The sequence below is a fragment of the Eriocheir sinensis genome, unplaced genomic scaffold, assembly GCF_024679095.1.
Source record: "Eriocheir sinensis breed Jianghai 21 unplaced genomic scaffold, ASM2467909v1 Scaffold138, whole genome shotgun sequence".
NCBI classification, from domain to species: domain Eukaryota; kingdom Metazoa; phylum Arthropoda; class Malacostraca; order Decapoda; family Varunidae; genus Eriocheir; species Eriocheir sinensis.
This window is the reverse complement of record NW_026110717.1, coordinates 477,603-496,380: the sequence shown is the minus strand read 5'-3', so window position 1 is coordinate 496,380 and position 18,778 is coordinate 477,603. Positions and strand designations below refer to the sequence as shown.

The 18,778-nt window shown below is 42.9% G+C and overlaps 1 protein-coding gene across 12 annotated transcripts in view; it reads right to left on the bottom strand.

The window, feature by feature from the left end:
- LOC126989924 (PH domain-containing protein DDB_G0287875-like) overlaps positions 1-18,574 on the bottom strand; it is a 55,068-nt gene extending 36,494 nt beyond the window's left edge. For 5 of the 12 annotated variants that reach the window (XR_007743868.1, XR_007743871.1, XR_007743870.1 and 2 more), the window contains exons 1-6: positions 18,448-18,574; positions 12,075-12,175; positions 11,112-11,232; positions 10,130-10,274; positions 9,166-9,308; positions 1,468-1,553 (exon numbers count right to left, since the gene is read on the bottom strand). Coding sequence is in view for 4 of the 12 variants with exons in the window: in XM_050848524.1 (XP_050704481.1) it covers positions 1,468-1,553; positions 9,166-9,341 (262 nt within the window). In the remaining 8 variants the exon portion in view is untranslated. Of the gene's footprint in view, positions 1-1,467; positions 1,554-9,165; positions 9,698-10,091; positions 10,275-11,111; positions 11,233-12,074; positions 12,176-18,447 lie in introns of those variants that run through there. The other 7 variants (XR_007743873.1, XR_007743875.1, XR_007743876.1 and 4 more) reach the window with 6 other exon arrangements.
- Between the last annotated feature and the right edge of the window lie 204 nt (positions 18,575-18,778).

The following is an 18,778-nucleotide window of genomic DNA, read 5'->3' as shown; positions in this document are numbered from 1 at the left end:
CAGTTTACAAGTCACCAGGTGTGACAGTTTTCTTTGGTCACCATCCAATAGAGTAACTGTTTTGCTTCAAATCTTGCAAGACAACAATGCTATGTCTGATTTTGTTGTGTCAGCCATTAAATAAATGTTGCAGACATCATTATTACTGTGGTTTGCAGCATTTCCAACACAATCAGGTAACACTTTCAAAATATCACAGCCATCAGTACTTAGAGCATGTTACAGGCAGGTGCTGACATTTCCTTTGTTTTGGGCAGGCAAAACAGGCAGCCAGTGTTGTTTTGGCATAAACACATGGTAGTGAGGGCATTAAAATATTCAATAAATTTGTAAGGCAGCAGTGTTTCATCACTGCCTGCCACTCACTGACGTCCCAAACCTTACATGGGCCCAGGGAACCAAAGCTGGCTGTGGCTTCAAGCTTTGCACAGACTTAACCATTCCTTAGATTTAGAGATCAGTGTTCTGAACACAATCATACCTGCCAGCAGCTGTTAACCCCTTCATTGCTAATCCCTCGCAGCGAGACTATCCCCCAGGCGCACTCGGGCAGCCCAGCTGGGGAGGGGTCTTTTAACCTCAGCATCTAAAAAAATATTCATAACAGATAAAAACAAAAAAACATTAGAAAGAGGAGGCCAAGATCTATAAGATTCGGTTATGTGTTTCTCCTGCAAATGTACAGGCACGTTCAGCAAGTGACGCAAGTGCTCGCTCTTTCAACCGATGTATCTCAAAAACAATTCACCACAAACAAAAAACAAAAACACCTTTGGAAAGAAGAGGCCAAGATCTATATGATTCGGTTATGTGCGTGCGTGACGGTCAACCGTAAGGCAATTGCTGAGTAGCTCTCTTGATGATGGGGTGCTGGCAGGGCAGTACTGCCAAATGCAAAATTTACAACTATATGGTCAAAAATCAGTGAGGTCAAGCTATGCAAAATGCTGCAATATTGGACAACAACATCCACCAGTTACTCGTCCGTAGATTTTCTGCGCTTCTCCGCTCTAGGCTGATATGATTTTCCACCAAATTTAGTGGAAAACTCACCAATTGGCAGTGCTGTGGGTGAGAAATAGTGTTGGAACACTCTCATGCGGGCAATTTGAGTGCGACTGGTGATCACTGCAAGGGTTTAGCACCACCGGCAAGTTACGCTGGTCCTCGCTGCAAGGATTTAGCATCAAAAGGGTTGAACACACAGGTCCAGCTGGGGGTAGGGCTGGCTTGGGCAGGTACCAGTACAGGACAGGTCCTAACAGTACTGACTCTACAACAGCACCAGACTGATGAGCAGACTGGTGCCCTGATTGTGTCACACAGTACTGCCAATACCAGTACTGGTGCCTGCCCTTACTGCCAACAGGATTTGTTGGTTGGGCTTTAACAGCCCAACAATAATAATAATATAATAATTATAATAATAATAATAATAATAATAATAATAATAATAATAATCCATACCTGCTTCCTTCCTTCTTGTGGCAGTGAGTGGCTCCCCTGGTGGTGGTGGTGGTGGTGGTGGTACAGCTGGTTCCACATCGCTGATCCTGCAAATAATGGTTCATAAATATACAGTTGGAGACAGGCTGGAGAAAAAACACGGTAAAAAAAGGATGTTTATTTTGTTATAATGTTTTTTTGGTTTTATATATACATATATATATATATATATATATATAGATATATATATATATATATATATATATATATATATATATATATATATATATATATATATATATATATATATATATATATTCGCGGGTATTTCGTTCCCGGACTTCGGCGCGATGCGCGAAACTGCGAACGGCGGGACTATAACCCTATGGGAAAATATGCATTTGGGGAAGTCACTTCTGACACGTCATATAAAACATGTTTTTTTCGTTCCCAAAAGTAGCCCAATTTGCGATAAGTAGCCCAATCTGGCAACACTGCAGTGTGGCGGCGCGTGAATTTTTTTTGTAGGATAATGGTGCTATGAGAAAATCTCGACCAATAGCAGTCGTCCCTGCGTGAGCTGCTGGCCAATAGGAGCATGACGTCACAGTCTAACCGTGACGTCACTCAGGAGCAACCTAAAGGCGGTGTCACACTAGCACTTTTTCCGTCAACTTTTTCCGTCGTTTTTCTGAAAATCGTCGATATCTTGGCTGCGGCCTGTCACACACAAACGGTGTTTCGTCTGAAACTTTCCGTCGGCACAGACCATAGGAATGTAAACAAACATGGAGTCCATGCTGCAGCAAAGATACGCTGCTCTGAACCTAATACTGTGTATTGTGAGACTTAGACGAGCTAAACAAGCCAAAAGCATGCATGGATGCGCTCATGGTTGGCCTGTCGTGAAAGAGAAAGTGTGTACCACAGGCTGTTAAAAGAGCTGAGTTTAGAGGATCATGAGACTCTGAAGAATTGGATCAGGTTGGACAAGAGCCAGTACCACAGACTTCTGGAGTTAGTGACACCTCTTATTGCCAGAAATGACACCAGGATGAGGAAGGCTGTCACTGCAGGAGAGCGTTTGAGACAGGTTGAAGCCACGCGGAAAGTCTCGGTCTTGGTCTTGAAATGTAAACAAAGGCGGAAATTTGCAGGCGGAAACGATCCTGATCGTCTGACAAATTCATGCGATAAGTTCATGCGGAACGATGAAAATTCGACGGAAATGGCATTAATCGACGGAAAAAGTGCTAGTGTGACACCGCCTTAACGTCCATTGCCCTGCCTCCTCCTCTCCCTTCCCTCCTCTCTGCCTCCCTCCTCCCTCCTCTCTGCCTTCCTCCTCTCTCTCCCTTCCCTCCTCTCTGCCTCCTCCCTCCTCTCTGCCTTCCTATTTAGCATCAATGCATCCGCGTATACGCGAAACTGGGGCCACATATAAGCGGGGGGGTCAATTAGTTGATCGCGAATACGCGAAACCGCGATGGGTGAGACCATGAACGGGGGTGACTGTATATATATATATATATATATATATATATATATATATATATATATATATATATATATATATATATATATATATATATATATATATATATATATATTTTTTTTTCAACAAAGGAGGCAGCTCAAGGGCACACAAAAAGAAAACAATAATAAAAAAAGCCTGCTACTGCTGCTCCTAAAAAGAAACAAAAGAGGTGGCTGAAAGCAAGGTCAAATACGGGAGAAGAGGTGTCCTGATACTCTCCTCCTGAAAGAGTTCAAGTCGTAGGCAGGAGGAAAAACATATGAAGAAAGATTGACCCAGAGTTTACCAGCGTGAGGGATGAAGAAGTGAAGATGCTGGTTAACTCATACGTAGGGGATTTGAACAGTATAGGGATGAGCTTGAGAAGAGAGTCGTGTGCAGTGGGGCCGCGGGAGAGTGGAAGGCATGCAGTTAGCAAGTTCAGAAGAGCAGTCAGCGTAAAAATATCGATAGAAGATTGAAAGAGAGGCAACATTGCGGAGGAATTTAAGAGGTAGAAGACTATCAGTATGAGGAGGAGAGCTGATGAGACGAAGAGCCTTAGCCTCCACTCTGTCCAGAAGGGCTGTGTGAGTGGAGCCCCCCCACACATGAGATGCACACTCCATACGAGGGCAGACAAGGCCCCTGTATATGGACAGCAACTGTGCAGGGGAGAACAACTGGCGGAGACGGTACAGAACGCCCAGCCTCGAGGAAGCTGATTTAGTAAGAGATGAGATATGAAGTTTCCAGTTGAGATTTTGAGTTAAGGATAGACCGAGGATGTTTAGTGTTGAGGAAGGTGATAGCTGGGTGTTGTCAAAGAATAGGGGATAGTTGTTAGGAAGATTGTGTCGAGTGGATAGGTGGAGAAACTGTGTTTTTGAAGCGTTGAAGGACACCAGGTTCTTCTTGCCACAATCGGAAATAATAGTAAGGGCTGAGCCTAAGCGTTCTGCAGCCTCCAGCCTTGAGTCGTTAAGTTCCTGAAGGGTGGGTCTTCTATTAAAAGAAGTTGAGTAATGCAGAGTGGAATCATCGGCGTAGGAATGGATAGGACAGTTCGTTTTGGAAAGATCATCAATGAACAACAGAAAGAGAGTGGGAGATAGGACAGAACCCTGTGGGACACCACTGTTAATAGATTTAGGGGAAGAACAGTGACCGTCTACCACGGCAGAAATAGAACGGTCAGAAAGGAAACTGGAGATAAAGGTACAGAGAGAAGGATAGAAACCGTAGGAGGGTAGTTTAGAAAGCAAAGATTTGTGCCAGACCCTATCAAAAGCTTTTGATATGTCCAGCGCAATAGCAAAAGTTTCACCGAAACGGCTAAGAGAGGATGACCAGGAGTCAGTTAGGAAGTCATCAATAGAACGACCCTTGCGGAACCCATACTGGCGATCAAATAGAAGGTTAGAGGTGGGTAGATGCTTATAAATCTCCCAGTTAAGGCTTGATTCATAAGCTTTAGAAAGACAGGAGAGTAAAGCTATAGGACGGTAGTTTGAGGGACTGGAACGGTCCCCCTTCTTAGGCACAAGCTGTATGTAGGCGTACTTCCAGCAGGAAGGAAAGGTGGATATTGAAAGGCAGAGACGAAAGAGTTTGACCAGACAGGTGACAGCACGGAGGCACAGTTTTAAGGACAATAGGAAGCACTCCATCAGGTCCATAAGCCTTCTGAGGATTGAGGCCAGAGAGGCATAGAAAACATCATTTTGAAGAATCTTTATAACAGGCATAAAGGAGTCAGAGGGGGATGAGTAGGAGGAATATGCCCAGAATCGTCCAGAGTGGAGTTTTTAGAAAAGTTTGAGAGAAGAGTTCAGCCTTAGAGATAGATGAGACGGCAGTGTTGCTGTCAGGACTGAGGAGTGGAGGGAAAGATGAAGAAGTGAAGTTGGAGGAGATGTTTTGGCTAGATGCCAGAAGTCACGGGAAGAGTTAGAGAAAGCAAGGTTTTGACATTTTCTATTAATGAAAGAATTTTTGGTTAGTCGGAGAATAGATTTGGCACGATTTCGGGCAGAAATGTAAAGTTCATAATTAGCATTAGTTTGAAGGCTCTGGTATCTTTTGTGAGCTACCACTCTATCATTGACAGCACGAGAACAAGCGTGATTAAAGCAAGGCTTGTTTGCGTGAGGAGGAGAGAAAGAACGAGGAATGTATGCCTTCATTCCAGAGACAATCACCTCTGTGATGCGCTGAGCACACACAGAGGGTCTCTATCCTGGAAGCAATAATCATTCCACAGGAAATGAAAAGTACATCCTCAGGTCGTCCCACCGAGCTGAAGCAAAATGCCAGAAGCATCGCCTCTTCGGTGGGTCCAGAGGGTGTACAGGAGCGATAGGACAGGATGCAGAAATAAGATTGTGATCGGAGGAGCCCAACGGAGAGAACAGTTTGACAGAATAAGCAGAAGGGTTTGAGGTAAGGAAGAGGTCTAGAATGTTGGGCCGGTCTCCAAGACGGTCAGAATACGTGTAGGGTGCTGGACCAGCTGCTCTAGGTCGTTGAGGATAGCAAAGTTGTAGGCTTGTTCACCAGGCTGGTCAGTGAAAGAGGATGAAAGCCAAAGCTGGTGGTGAACATTGAAATCTCCTAGGATGGATATATATATATATATATATATATATATATATATATATATATATATATATATATATATATATATATATATATATATATATATATATATATATATATATATATATATATATATATATATATATATATATATATATATATATATATATATATATACATACACACACACACAAGATTGGAAGAGAGCAAACATAGTACCAATTTATGAAGGAGGAAAGAGAGAGGACCCATTAAATTACAGAGCGGTATCACTCACTAGTGTGGTTGCGAAGATATGTGAGAGGCTACTTAAAAACAGGTGGTCGGAATTTTTAGAAAGTGAGAGAATTATCTCGGATTGCCAGTTTGGATTCAACTCACCAACTTTTCATGTTATTACTCAAGGGTGACAGATTTAATACAAGAGAGAGACGGCTGGGGGATGGAGGTACCTGGATTTGAAAAAGGCATTTGACAAAGTACTGCACAGAAGACTAATTTGGAAAATTAAAAATAGGGGTGGAGTGGGTGATGGACTGATTAAGTGGCTGGAGGACTTCCTAACTAACAGGGAAATGAGGACAATAATCAGGGACAAGGCTTCCAACTGGTGCCCAGTGAGGAGTGGGGTCCCACAAGGTTCAGTGCTGGCACCGATAATGTTTGCTGTTTGTATAAATGATATGGTGGAGGGAGTGACCAGCTATGTGAGTTTGTTTGCAGATGATGCAAAGCTATTGAGACGAGTCAATGATGTGAAAGACTGTGAGGCATTGCAGAGGGACCTGGACAGACTATGGGAGTGGAGTGGTACATGGCAGATGGAATTCAACCTTGGGAAATGTAAAAAAAAAGAGTTTGGTAGGAGTGGTAGAAGATGTGAATATGATTATAAGATGGGAAGTGATATAATATGCAGAGGAATGGAAGAAAAAGAGAACATGTCACCGGACAAACACATCAACAAGATAACGGGACAAACTATGAATTTGCTGAAGAACATAAGGACGGCATTTGTGTATTTGGACGAAGAGATGATGAAGAAAATAATAGTTACAATGATAAGGCCAAGGTTGGAGTATGCAGCAGTGGTCTGGTCTCCTCACGAAAAGAAGAATATAAGAAAGCTGTAAAGAGTACAGAGAATGGCAACTAAGATGGTACCGGAACTTAGGGATCGGACTTACGAGGAGAGACTCAATAGCATGGGGCTCACAACCCTGGAGAGAAGAAGAGAAAGAGGAGACCTGATAGCGGTGTACAGGGTGGCGAGCAGGGTGGAGAATCTGGAGTGTGTGTGGAGCGAGAGGGAAATGAGAGGACATGGAAAGAAGTTGAGGGTGATCACGTAGGCAAGATGTGAAAAAGTTTAGCTTCCCAAACAGAAGCATTGAGTTGTGGAATGGACTGGAGGAGGAGGTGGTTTGTGCAAGAAACATTCATGATTTTAAGAAAAAGTTGGATAAGAGAGGATATGGAGACGGGACAGCGCGAGCGTAACTCTTTTCCTGTATGTCACAACTAGGTGAATACACACACACACACACACACACACACTGCATGAGGCAATGGGACAAGCCATACAGTCAGCGACAATTAGAGGAGTTCTGTCCCCCCAAAATTGCCAGTGATCGCTAGCTACTTTAACTAAAACAGAGTCAAGGCCTGTTGATGCTATGAAGACTCGCACACTTTAAAATCTCTCACGTGATAAGTCATGATGCACTGTGCCTATAGTCTACAAGACATTGATCCCAAGTGTTTATGCTAACATATTTCAGGTGAAGTGGTGAGAAACACTCTACCATTCAGTTATTACAAGCTAAATACTCGCACCCAAGCTTACACCATTCTCCCATTTTTGTCTAATCTCCTGCCGCATGTATAGCTTGAACCATTTTTCCAATAGATTCCAAGAAGACTTACTTATGTTCAATCTGGAAAGTACCGAACAGAATCTAGTCAGTAGAACTCGTGGTAATGAGATATTCAAAAGGCCGAAACCCGCACAGTACCAAAAGGAGCCGCTGAGGGGCCGAACTCACTCTCACCAAGACTTCATACCTGTCAAGTCTTACGTTTTTTGCGTAAGTCTTACGTAATTTCAGCGATTTTCAAGTTTTACGGCGTAAGTTGAAAATCTTACATTTTTTTCTCCGCTGGCAATGTTTTTTTTTAACCTTCAGACGATGACGCGTTTCGCATCATCAAAGGTAAAAGGTCCTGGCGCACGATGATGCGAAACACGTCATAGAAGTAAAAAAATTGATTAAAAATTAAGTTTTCAGTGGAAGTGCGTCAAATTTGGAGCGTCATTTGTCGGGATAAGTTTCTTAATGATAACATATGGCAACCTTTCTAAAGAGCGTAAATGAGGAGCATGGAGCGATTTTTAGTTGTTAGGCTACTCTGATGGGAGAGGAAAAAATACAGTTTTGTTGCAGTAACTCAGGAACTAATAGGCGAATGAAGATTTTGAGGATACCATAAGAATCCTCACTTTGTTCCGCTTCGAAACATATAATCGGGTGAAAAGTTGGCCCACAAAATATCGAGATAGCGAGTGGGGAAGAGTTGGTACTTAGGATTTATTGTCTACAATACTCTATACGGAGAATTGAAACGAGCTTCTGTTGTTTATATATATTTTTTCCTCTATTTTTATTTGCCCATGTTCTAGTACAAGTCTTTATGAAGCCATTGATACCACATTTATTGGGGTACGATATATCTGTGATGGTAGAAAGGCTGGTCGGGCCTGAGAGATGCATGGTGAGTGGAAGAGAAACTTACTGGAAACTTACTGTGCGTGAGAAGTTTACCATGTTTGTTTTAATCAATTTAAATATATCGTACGCGCCATATTTAAATCCATGTGAGCATGCTGAGTAACGGTTACTATTACGATTAGTGTGTGTGTGTGTGTGGGGGGTATCTCGTGCACCCTGCTTGAGTCTGTCGGAAGTCTTTTCAACACAAACTTATGGTCTCTAACGCAAAATCTTATGGCAAGACACCACAGTAGCTTGACAGGTATGAGACTTAGCAACACAAAGGGCTGTAGCTGTCTAGGACACTGGGGAGAAAGAAACAGTGGAACACCTAATTGTAGAATGTAGCAACTACGAGAGGCAGAGAGGAGAGTTAGTACCAGAAGAAGTGATGGCCGTGATGAGCCGATGAAAAGCGATACAGGTCAAAAGAAGGTTTGTTTTGGTTTGGAATGCCAAGTCGTATAAATCTTCCTCCAAGGTATAAATACATAATGAACAAGTAAAGTCTGTGTTCGTGATTTATTAATTGCTTTAGTGTATCAAGTGCCTAAAATTGAGAGTAAAGAAGTTTTTGTAGACCTAAAAACAACGAACAACAGGTCGTAGATTCAGGCTGCTTTGCAACCTAAGTTTCATAATTTCATTTATCATAACACTGCAACTCTGTCAAAGATTACTGAAGAAAATGTTCTTAATATTCATAACAATGTCACTCACCCTCTGGTTTATAGCCTTTGACTCTTTCCAGCAGGGTCTGTTTCTTGGTTAATAATAATAATAATAATAATAATAATAATAATAATAATAATAATAATAATCAAGCAGTCCTACCTTAAGATGAAGCAGCTGTTGTGTGTGAGTGGCAAAGTCTGGGCAGGAGTGAAGCAGATGGTGTCTGGCTCCTGAGGTACAGCTGTGAGTGGCTGGAGCAGTGAGTGTGGCAGCCACCCTCCACAGCCTGGGTCACCACACACCTGCAGGCCATGACAGGGGTTACCAGGAGGCATATTCCCCAAGTCTGTACTCTTGAGCAGGGCAGGATAGGTGAGGTTAGGTTAGGGAAAGTTAGGTAAGGTTTGGTTGGAGTTACTTAAGGTAATTTTGGGAGGGGGGAATCACAATGAGAGTATTTTCCAGAACAGCCCGTGGTTAGCTGCCAAGTTACAGCCGAGCGTCTTCACTCAGGGACCACATGCCCGCAGAGACTTCAGGAACATGCGACCAGGAGTGCTCAACTAGCAGGGGACAAAACAGATGACCATTCTCTTCCTCTCATCTTTATTTCAATATTCTCCTTCCTTCCTTTCTCTCTCTCTGTCTCCATCTTTATTTGTATTTTCTACCTCCTCCTCCTCCTCATCCTTTATTTATTTTCCTCTTGTTCCTAATCTTTTATTTATATATTCATTTCCTTCCTTCTTTCCTTTCTCTCTCTCTGTCTCCATCTTGGTATTTGCATATTCTTCCTCTTTATTTTCCTTTCATTTCCAGTTTTTTCTTTATATTTCTTTCCTTCCTTTCTCTCTCACTCCATCCTTATCCATATCCTCCTTCCCTCCCTTCTCTGACTTACACTCCTTTTCCTTCTCTTCCTCTAAGTCCTGTCACTCTACACTTTCCCTGCTCTTAACATAGGCTGAAAACATGAAAGTTAACCCTTCCCTAAACTGCACCAGACACCTTAAGTTGACAGACATTCCAAACTGCATATCAAAAGTTCCCTCGTTGGCAGCAGGGTAAAATAAACTGAGCCTTACCTTGCTACATCATCCTTCTCTCTCAGCCCATAACTTACCTTGAGATCCATCAGGCTGTAGCAGTCATGGAGGGCTTTACTTTGTCACCACCAACTTGTGGCACTGGCCAGCCAAGCAGTTCTGTGCAAGGCTGGACCCCATCTTGACCAGGCAGTCTTGCATGGCGGACTGGCTTGATGGGTCCTGTGGAAGGGAGGGTTTGGGGGTCACTCATGCCTTGGAAAAATAAAGAATTAAATGTTCTTAGGTCAATATTGTTATACATAATGATATCCCATTACAAGTGTTTCCCAAGGCCACAGAGAAAATTATCCAGGATTTCATGGGTGATTTTCCCTATCAAGGTGCAGGAGTCAGCTCAAACTATACCCAGCATCACAAAACTGTCCGTGGAAACCCAGCAACTTATACGAGAGAGTTTCAGCTTCTATTATGACTGTTTCCCAGGGCCACAGTGAAGATTAACAGGGCTTTCATGGGTGATTTTCCCATTCAAGGTGCAGAGGGCGTGTTAAAACTATTACCAGCATCCCAAAACACCCCATGGACACCCCAACAAGTACTATGAGAGGCTTTTCAAATAGGTGAACTGAGGTGCCCAGACATTTAGTTCAAACCTTTGTCCCCTGTGATAAAAATATTTTGTTGGGAGTAAAATTTAACAAAAATTCAAATCCCTTGCAAACTAATAAATGAGTATATCAAATGTAGGGATATATATATATACACCTTTGTGCCTTGTGTGAGGGACAGTACACACACACACACACACACACACACACACACACACACACACACACACACACACACACACACACACACACACTTAGGAACTTATGTAAGCCCTGTTTCACTCAACCTCAGACACCCGCAAGCCTAGATATAACTTTCCCAAGCCCTGTTTCACTCCCCCAGCTCCTCTCTAAGCCCTGTTTCACTGTACCTCAGATACCCCAAGCCCTGTTTCACTCCCCAAAGCCCTCCCTGTTTCAGTCACTCTGGATAGCGTCATCTACTCACTTGGTGCCTCCGAGCAGGTGTTCATGGTGACGACAGCAGCACTCACACACTCAATGAAGAACACCTGTGAGTTCTGGTCCCCTGTTTCTGCTTGTCCATCTCCTGAGAGCCCTGCACCATCCTGGAAGGGGTAAAGGGGGTGGTAACTGACTGATGGTGAGAATTATTAGGGTATAAGTAATGGTGAAGGAGGGCCAGATTCTTAAACATTTTGACGCCCAGACACACACACACACACACACACACACACACACACACACACACACAATGACAAGGCTTTCATAGGAGTTGTGATTATTTCCAAGGGTAGTTTCTTAGCCCGGTAGCAGCGACGGGCCAAATGTGTGGCTTTACCGTGTGTAGCAGCAACAGGCCAAATTTTTGCCATAATATAAACCCCCAAAATTAGATGATACATAAACTGATCACAAATGCGTTCATGTATATTATGAAATGGTTTGTGTGAGTGATGATTTTTTCTCATTTTTCTCGCTTAGAGTGGCATTTAAGATCCACGCAGCAGAGCTTTTTCCACTGGGCTATCAGAATGGTGAGTCTGCATGTGTGTGTGTGTGTATTTACCTAGTTGTAATTTTACAGGCCTGGGCTTACGCTGGTGTGGTCCCGTCTCCGTACCTATAATTATCCAACTTTCCCTTGAAGCTCTGCACACTCTTCGCCGATACTATTTTTTCACTTAGTCTGTTCCAAACCTCTATATTTCTTTGTGTGTGTGTGTGTGTGTGTGTGTGTGTGTGTGTGTGTGTGTGTGTGTGTGTGTGTGTGTGTGTGTGTGTTTCTATGCTAATTCATGTTCATCAGTAAGAGCATGGCACTTCAGCAATTATATCTTTTTTTAGGACAAATTTTGAGTAATATTATCCTTTTTGGTAGCCTGAACTTTTGGCCCAAGGAAAAGAAAATAACTGAACAGAGAATTGAAGTGAGCACTCCAACCCTTACCATGGTCCCCCTCATCTAGTGTGCTGTACTCCTCGCTCTCGGCCTTGCCCAGCGCCCACGGACACCTCCTCATGGCCGCCAGGGTCCACAAAGTCCAGCATCTGTGTGGCAAAGTCCAATTAGTATATCTGTGGGAGATTTAGCACCGGAGAGTACATCACCTTACCCTAGTGTTGGGTTTGCTAAGTATTATAAGGTTTCTTAACTAACTCCAGCCATATATTTAAACTAACACAGCCATATATTTTCAACCCTAGTCATATATGTATATTTTAACTAACCCAGCCATATATTCTTTTAAGCCTAGCCATATATATTATAACTAGCTCCTGACCAGCGACTCCCCAGGTTCCCACACACACATTTGTGACTATTTTTTCAGTTGTTTGGATCAGTCCACTCTTTGCTATTAGTTTCCTGGAGCTTTGAAGGAGTCCTGGCCGTGTCAGCCGTGAGCCATTGAGGCCGTGACATCCAAACCAGTAACCGGACACACTGTTGGCGCCCCAAAGAACACGCCTTACTATATGCTACCATCTCGACACACCATTAAGCTAGTTGTCACACACAGCCTCAGTGTCTTGTGGCAGTAATGTTAGGTAAGGTTACTGTAGTGTGTGTTAGGTTAGCTGAGTTAATATTGTTCCTTCAGCCTAAGTGTCTTGTGGCTTCTGAAACCAAGGATATAAGTAGCAGACTGGGGTCCCTGGAAGCAAAAGTGATTAATATGGAGGAAACAATTACAAGCCATAAACCAACAACAAAAGTCTGTGACCAGGAAGTTAATAGTGTGAGGGACAAGACAGAACCAGGGTTAAGTGACTCATTCCTTAGAGAAGTGAGAGACATGAGGGATAGAGAAAACAACATTGTCATATATGGTGTACCTGAGTCTGTATCTACAGTGAATAGTGAAAAGATTGACCATGACCGGAGATATGTAAAAGATATGATGCAGGCGTGTGGCGTGGAAGTGTTAGTAAACACGGTTCCCCGTGTGTTCAGATTGGGAACATCTAGTGCCAAACCTCGGCCTCTTCTTGTGAAACAAACAGACACTGAAGCTAAGAAAACTTTATTCAAACATCAAAAACTTGGGTGCCAGCCCTTTGTATAAATCAGTGAGGGTTACCCATGACCTTACTAAGAGAGAGAGAGATCACGAGGCAGCCTTATGGAATGAGGCAAAAAACCTGTACACTGCAGGGAAAGGGAAACATATAGTGGTTGGGCCACCATGGCACAGAAGGATTGTGAAAGTAAGGGGATACCAAAATCCAGCGGAGACCGAGAACTCAGCCTCCTCAAACACGGCCTAAATAAACTACCAAAGTTCAGTAGACATTAAGGATGTTCTCATTATGTTTAGTAACGTAGATATTTTTAGTTTAGATAAGAGGCTTGAATTAAAATGCAGACTGGGGAAAATGGAGAGAACACCTCAGGTAATAGCCCTCCAAGAAGTTAAACCAAAACACTACAGGTATGACAGAACTACTGCTGAATACTCTCTGGAAGGATATGATATCATTGAACAAAATTTACACAATGAAATAGGGAGGGGCTTAATTATATATATCAAGAAGGGCATGAAATATAATACATTTGAATTGAAGGTCAATTATAATGAATACTGTGGCATTGAAATGGTATGCTGTGGTGCAAAATTATTGATTATGTCTGTCTATAGAAGTCCAAACAGTGACATGGACAATAACAATAGTTTGCTCCAGCTGATGAAGGAAGTAAGTGATAGCAGCGTGCAATATAAAGTATTAATAGGGGACTTTAATCTTCCTCAAGTCAAATGGAACAACTACACCACAGAAACTGGAGCAACAGAATTTAGCACACAGTTTGTTGAAAAGGTACGTGATTGTTTTTTCACCCAACATGTTGAGGACGTAACACGGATAAGAGGAGGCAACACAGGCAATACACTTGATTTGATATTCAGCAATGATGACTCAATAGTAGATGATATTGTGTTAGATACACCGCTTGGAAAAAGTGACCATGCTTGCATTACTTTGCTGTAGCCACACACGAACTAGAGGACAGAAGTAAGAGACAAGTGTACATGTACGAGAAGGCAGACTATCGACTTATGAAAAATCGTCTCAATATAGATTGGGAAGAGTTTTTGTCACAGGAAATAACCGTCGATTACAAATGGAAGAAATTTATTAACAAATTGCAGGAGGTTGTGGAAGAGTGTGTACCTAAGAAACATATTGGTGATATAGAAAAGATGAGGAAAAGAACAAATGATTCATTGCCAAATAGTTACAAGCTGTGGTCAAAAATAAAGAGAAAACAACGGTTATGGAAATGCTAAAGAAAAAAGACAGGAAAACAACACAACTATGGCAGTGGATATTGAGAAGGAGTACAGAAGAATAAACAATCAGGTTAGACACCAAACAAGAAATGCTGTGAAACTCAAAGAAAGAGAAATAGCGAAGAATATTAAAGAGAACCCCAAAATCTTCTGGAAATATGTGATGTCCAAGACAAGAACCAAATCACGGATTGGAGACTTATATAAGGATGAGGAGAAAATTGAAAAAGCAACAAGTGATAAAGAAAATGCAGATATATTATCTGAACAGTTTGCTGGGGTTTTATTAATGAACCTGATGGAAACTTACCAGTAGCTGACATCAAAGAGGCCCCAAGATTTGATAATGTGGAAATAACACAGGATAAAATAAGGAAGGTAATAGAAAACCTTAAAAGAAACAAGTCACCTGGACCTGACGGGATACACCCTAGGATCATAAAGGAATTGAAGGAGACACTGCTGGAGCCTTTGAGGATACTATACAGCAGTTCATTGCAGGATGGTGTGGTACCAGAAGACTGGAGGGTAGCTCACATCACAGCCATTTTTAAAAAGGGGAATAAATGTGATCCAGGCAACTATAGGCCGGTCAGCCTTACTAGTATATTCTGCAAGATGATGGAGTCACTTTTGAGAGAGGAAATTATTGCACACATGAAAATGAACAATCTCTTTAGTAATAAGCAATTTGGCTTCATCTCGGGCAGATCGACGGTGCTGCAACTTATCAAAGTGCTTGACGCATGGACTGAGGCTCTTGACGAGGGGCTGGCTGTGGATGTGGTTTACCTGGATTTCATGAAGGCCTTTGACAGAGTCCCACATAAGAGATTAATGAAGAAAGTCTCCAGCTATAGAGTGGAAGGCAAGGTGCTCAGATGGATTCATAGTTTTTTGACTGGTCGGAAGCAGAGGGTCCTGGTCAATGGCGAGGCATCAGCATGGAAGGACGTGACAAGTGGAGTGCCACAGGGCTCGGTGCTGGGTCCTTTGCTATTTGTAATGTTTATAAATGACCTGCCAGATTCAATCAAACATGACAGCCAAGTGTTCCTGTATGCAGACGACACTAAGATTTTTAGAAAGATAAAGGAAAGGGAAGATTGTGACAAGCTGCAAGAGGACCTAGATGAGCTCAAAGGATGGACAGAAAAATGGCTCATGAATTTTCACCCAGACAAAAGTAAACACATGAGGATTGGGCAATCAGAAATTGAGGACAAAGTTTATAATATGTACAGTAAAATCAATAAGACCAGGGTAGAAAAGGACATAGGTGTGGTCATTGATAACAAGCTCATGTTCTCAGATCACCTGGCCGAAAAAATTAACAAGGCGAATAAGATTGTGGGGCTGATAAGAAGAACTTTTATTCACCTTGACCCTGCAGTATTCAAGACACTCTACACTGCATTGGTAAGACCCCATTTAGAATATGCCAACCAGGTATGGAGTCCACACCTGGTGAAGGATGTTGAGGCTGTGGAGAACGTGCAGCGAAGAGCAACGAAGCTGGTGCCTTGCCTGAAAGACCTGCCATATGGAGAGAGACTGAGACAGCTTGAGTTGCCCACACTGGCATATAGAAGATCCCGGGGAGACCAAATTGAAACTTTTAAAATTGTAACCAGGAAATATGATATAGATTGTACAGAGGGACTTTTTGATTTAAGGGAAGATAGCACCACACGGGGAAACTCTAAGAAAATCTTTAAACCAAGAGCTAGGCTGAATGTTCGGAAGTTTTCATTCCCCAACCGGGTGGTTAATACCTGGAACAGTTTGCCAGAGTGGGTAGTGAACGCTGACTCAGTAGAGAGTTTTGAGGCAAAACTCGATAAATTTTGGAAAAATCAAGAACAAAAATTTTCATATAGAGCACAAATAGTCACCACGCGCAGCCCACACAGTGTTCAGGCTGCTGAACTGGAGCCACAGGCCACTTAAGGCCTCTTCCAGGGAATCTTCTGTGAGTATCTGTGAGTAATGTTAGGTAAGGTTACTGTAGTAAAAAGTGCTAGGTTACATTAAGTTGAGTTAATATTGTTCCTTCAGCCTCAGTGTGTCTGTGAGTAATGTTAGGTAAGGTTACTGTAGTGTGCGTTAGGTTACATTAAGTTGAGTTAATATTGTTCCTTCAGCCTCAGTGTCTTGTGGCAGTAATGTTAGGTAAGGTTACTGTAGTGTGCGTTAGGTTACATTAAGTTGAGTTAATATTGTTCCTTCAGCCTCAGTGTCTTGTGGCAGTAATGTTAGGTAAGGTTACTGTAGTCCAGGTTAGGAGGTTATGTAACGTTCGGTTGGAGTATGTAGTTTAAATACGCTCCCCCACCCAAAACGCTCGATTGCATGGCCGTCTCTTCGACCTATGGGACAGATACGAGGATGGCGACCTGTGCACTGAAGCATTTCTAAGAGCTTGAGCAACAATAGTTGGGCTTGGACCTAACCCAACGTCCGCGGCAATGAATGATTCGTAACCAAGACTAGAAGAGGCGGCATGCAGGAGCGGCATGTTTTTTAACACTTTCAGATTTTTTACCTGTGCACTGTTTATTATTACCAATATAGTATACATACCTCTTATGGAAGCTTTTAGTACGTATATATTCAATTCCCTTTTTGAGCCATTATATGGCCTTTAATTTTGTTTGTATTGATAATATTTGTCACTCAACATACGTATAATATCAAAGCAATAAAATGAAATAAATCTTTTCTCATTTTATGGGGCAAATAAAAAATATACGAAAAAAATGCAACCTACCATGACCCCTTTCTCTAACAAAGGACATCACTGTATACGGGTTAAAGGATGCAGATGTTTTTTGTTAACATTTTTAGAATGTTTAATAGGTTTTCTTGGTGAGTAGCAGAACCTCTCCTTTCAAGTGGCGAAACAACTAGCACGCGAAATCACGGAGGTGCGAACACCCACAGGTGGCGAACCGGAAAGTGTCAAAACCTCTGCAACCCGAGTGTCCCTATCTTTTCTAACATATCCTTGTTGGGTGCAGTAAACCACGTGAGTTAACACAGGTTCACCTCACTGCTGAACCAGACCATTTTTTTCTGAGGGTTTGGTGTGTCTTGAAACGGCCACAGTCACCTCTAACACTTGCCTGCTGCATCTTGACAGGCTTGGGATGACCACCATGCAGGCACCCCCAAGAAAGCCTACCACCGCTAGAGACCACAACATAAAAATTAAATAAATAAATAAATGAATCTAATGGGGCCTCACCTACAGGGAGGTTTACACCCTTGCCTCTCCTTAGGGTCAATATAATACAGGGGAATACACACAAAACTCCTCCCTGGCACGGGGCACACCAGGGAGGAAAAGTATAGAATAACACCCAGAGAGCCAACACCCCAGTATGTGTCCCGCTCTCCACACACACACACCCCTGTCCCTGCTCCTGCCCCTGTGGTATCATCCCTGACTCTGCCCCTGCCCCTGCATGCTTGGCTCAACACACACACACACACACACACACACGTCACCGCTGCCATCCCTCTGCCCACAGCCCCTGCCTTGACCCCTGCCAGAGTGTCCTCCCCTGAACGCCTGCCTCCTCACCTCAGGACACACACACACACACACACACACACCCTTGGCTTGTCACGACACCGCCACCCGAGGCTGTCAACCTTATTTTCCACAACTATCACCTCCTCCACGCCTTCATTAACATAGGTAACCTTCAAGAGAGCAATCAAGACCCTCCAGTAGCCGACACAGCCAGCTCCATCCATCACAAATTATATTTTTTCATATTTTTCCAAGTTTAACGCCTTATTTCACCGTCCAGACGACTCCTAAACCCTGAACAAGACGTCACCTCCTTTGCTTCCCTCCCTGGCACTGTAGATTAGGAAATAATAATAATGATAAAATAACTATTCTTATCGCCATCACGCGCCCTGCCCGCCGCCACCCTGTCCATGTTTTCTGCTATTTATCACTTGTCTCGCCTTGATTAACTCTCCTCGCCCGGCCTAATCCCTGATAACACGACTACCTACCTTGCTTCCATCCATGGCCGTCTGTGTCGTCCTGGATTACAAGGAAATTGGCCGACACGCGGAACGCCGTCCACCTCGGATCAGCTGACCGGGAGGAAGGAGGAGGAGGAGGAGGAGGCGATGCAAGGCGGCCACATTTTCACCGTCATATGCCAAGTGTACACCCAAAAACTACCCCCTCAACCCCATTTATAAAATTTACTTGTTTTACTCGTTATATTTGTTAATTACTAATGGTTCGTTGTAATAGTTATGGGCCAGAAAATGGATGATAGATGGTGGTGAGGATGAAGACTTGGCACCTCTGCAAGGGAGCACATGTATAATTGTT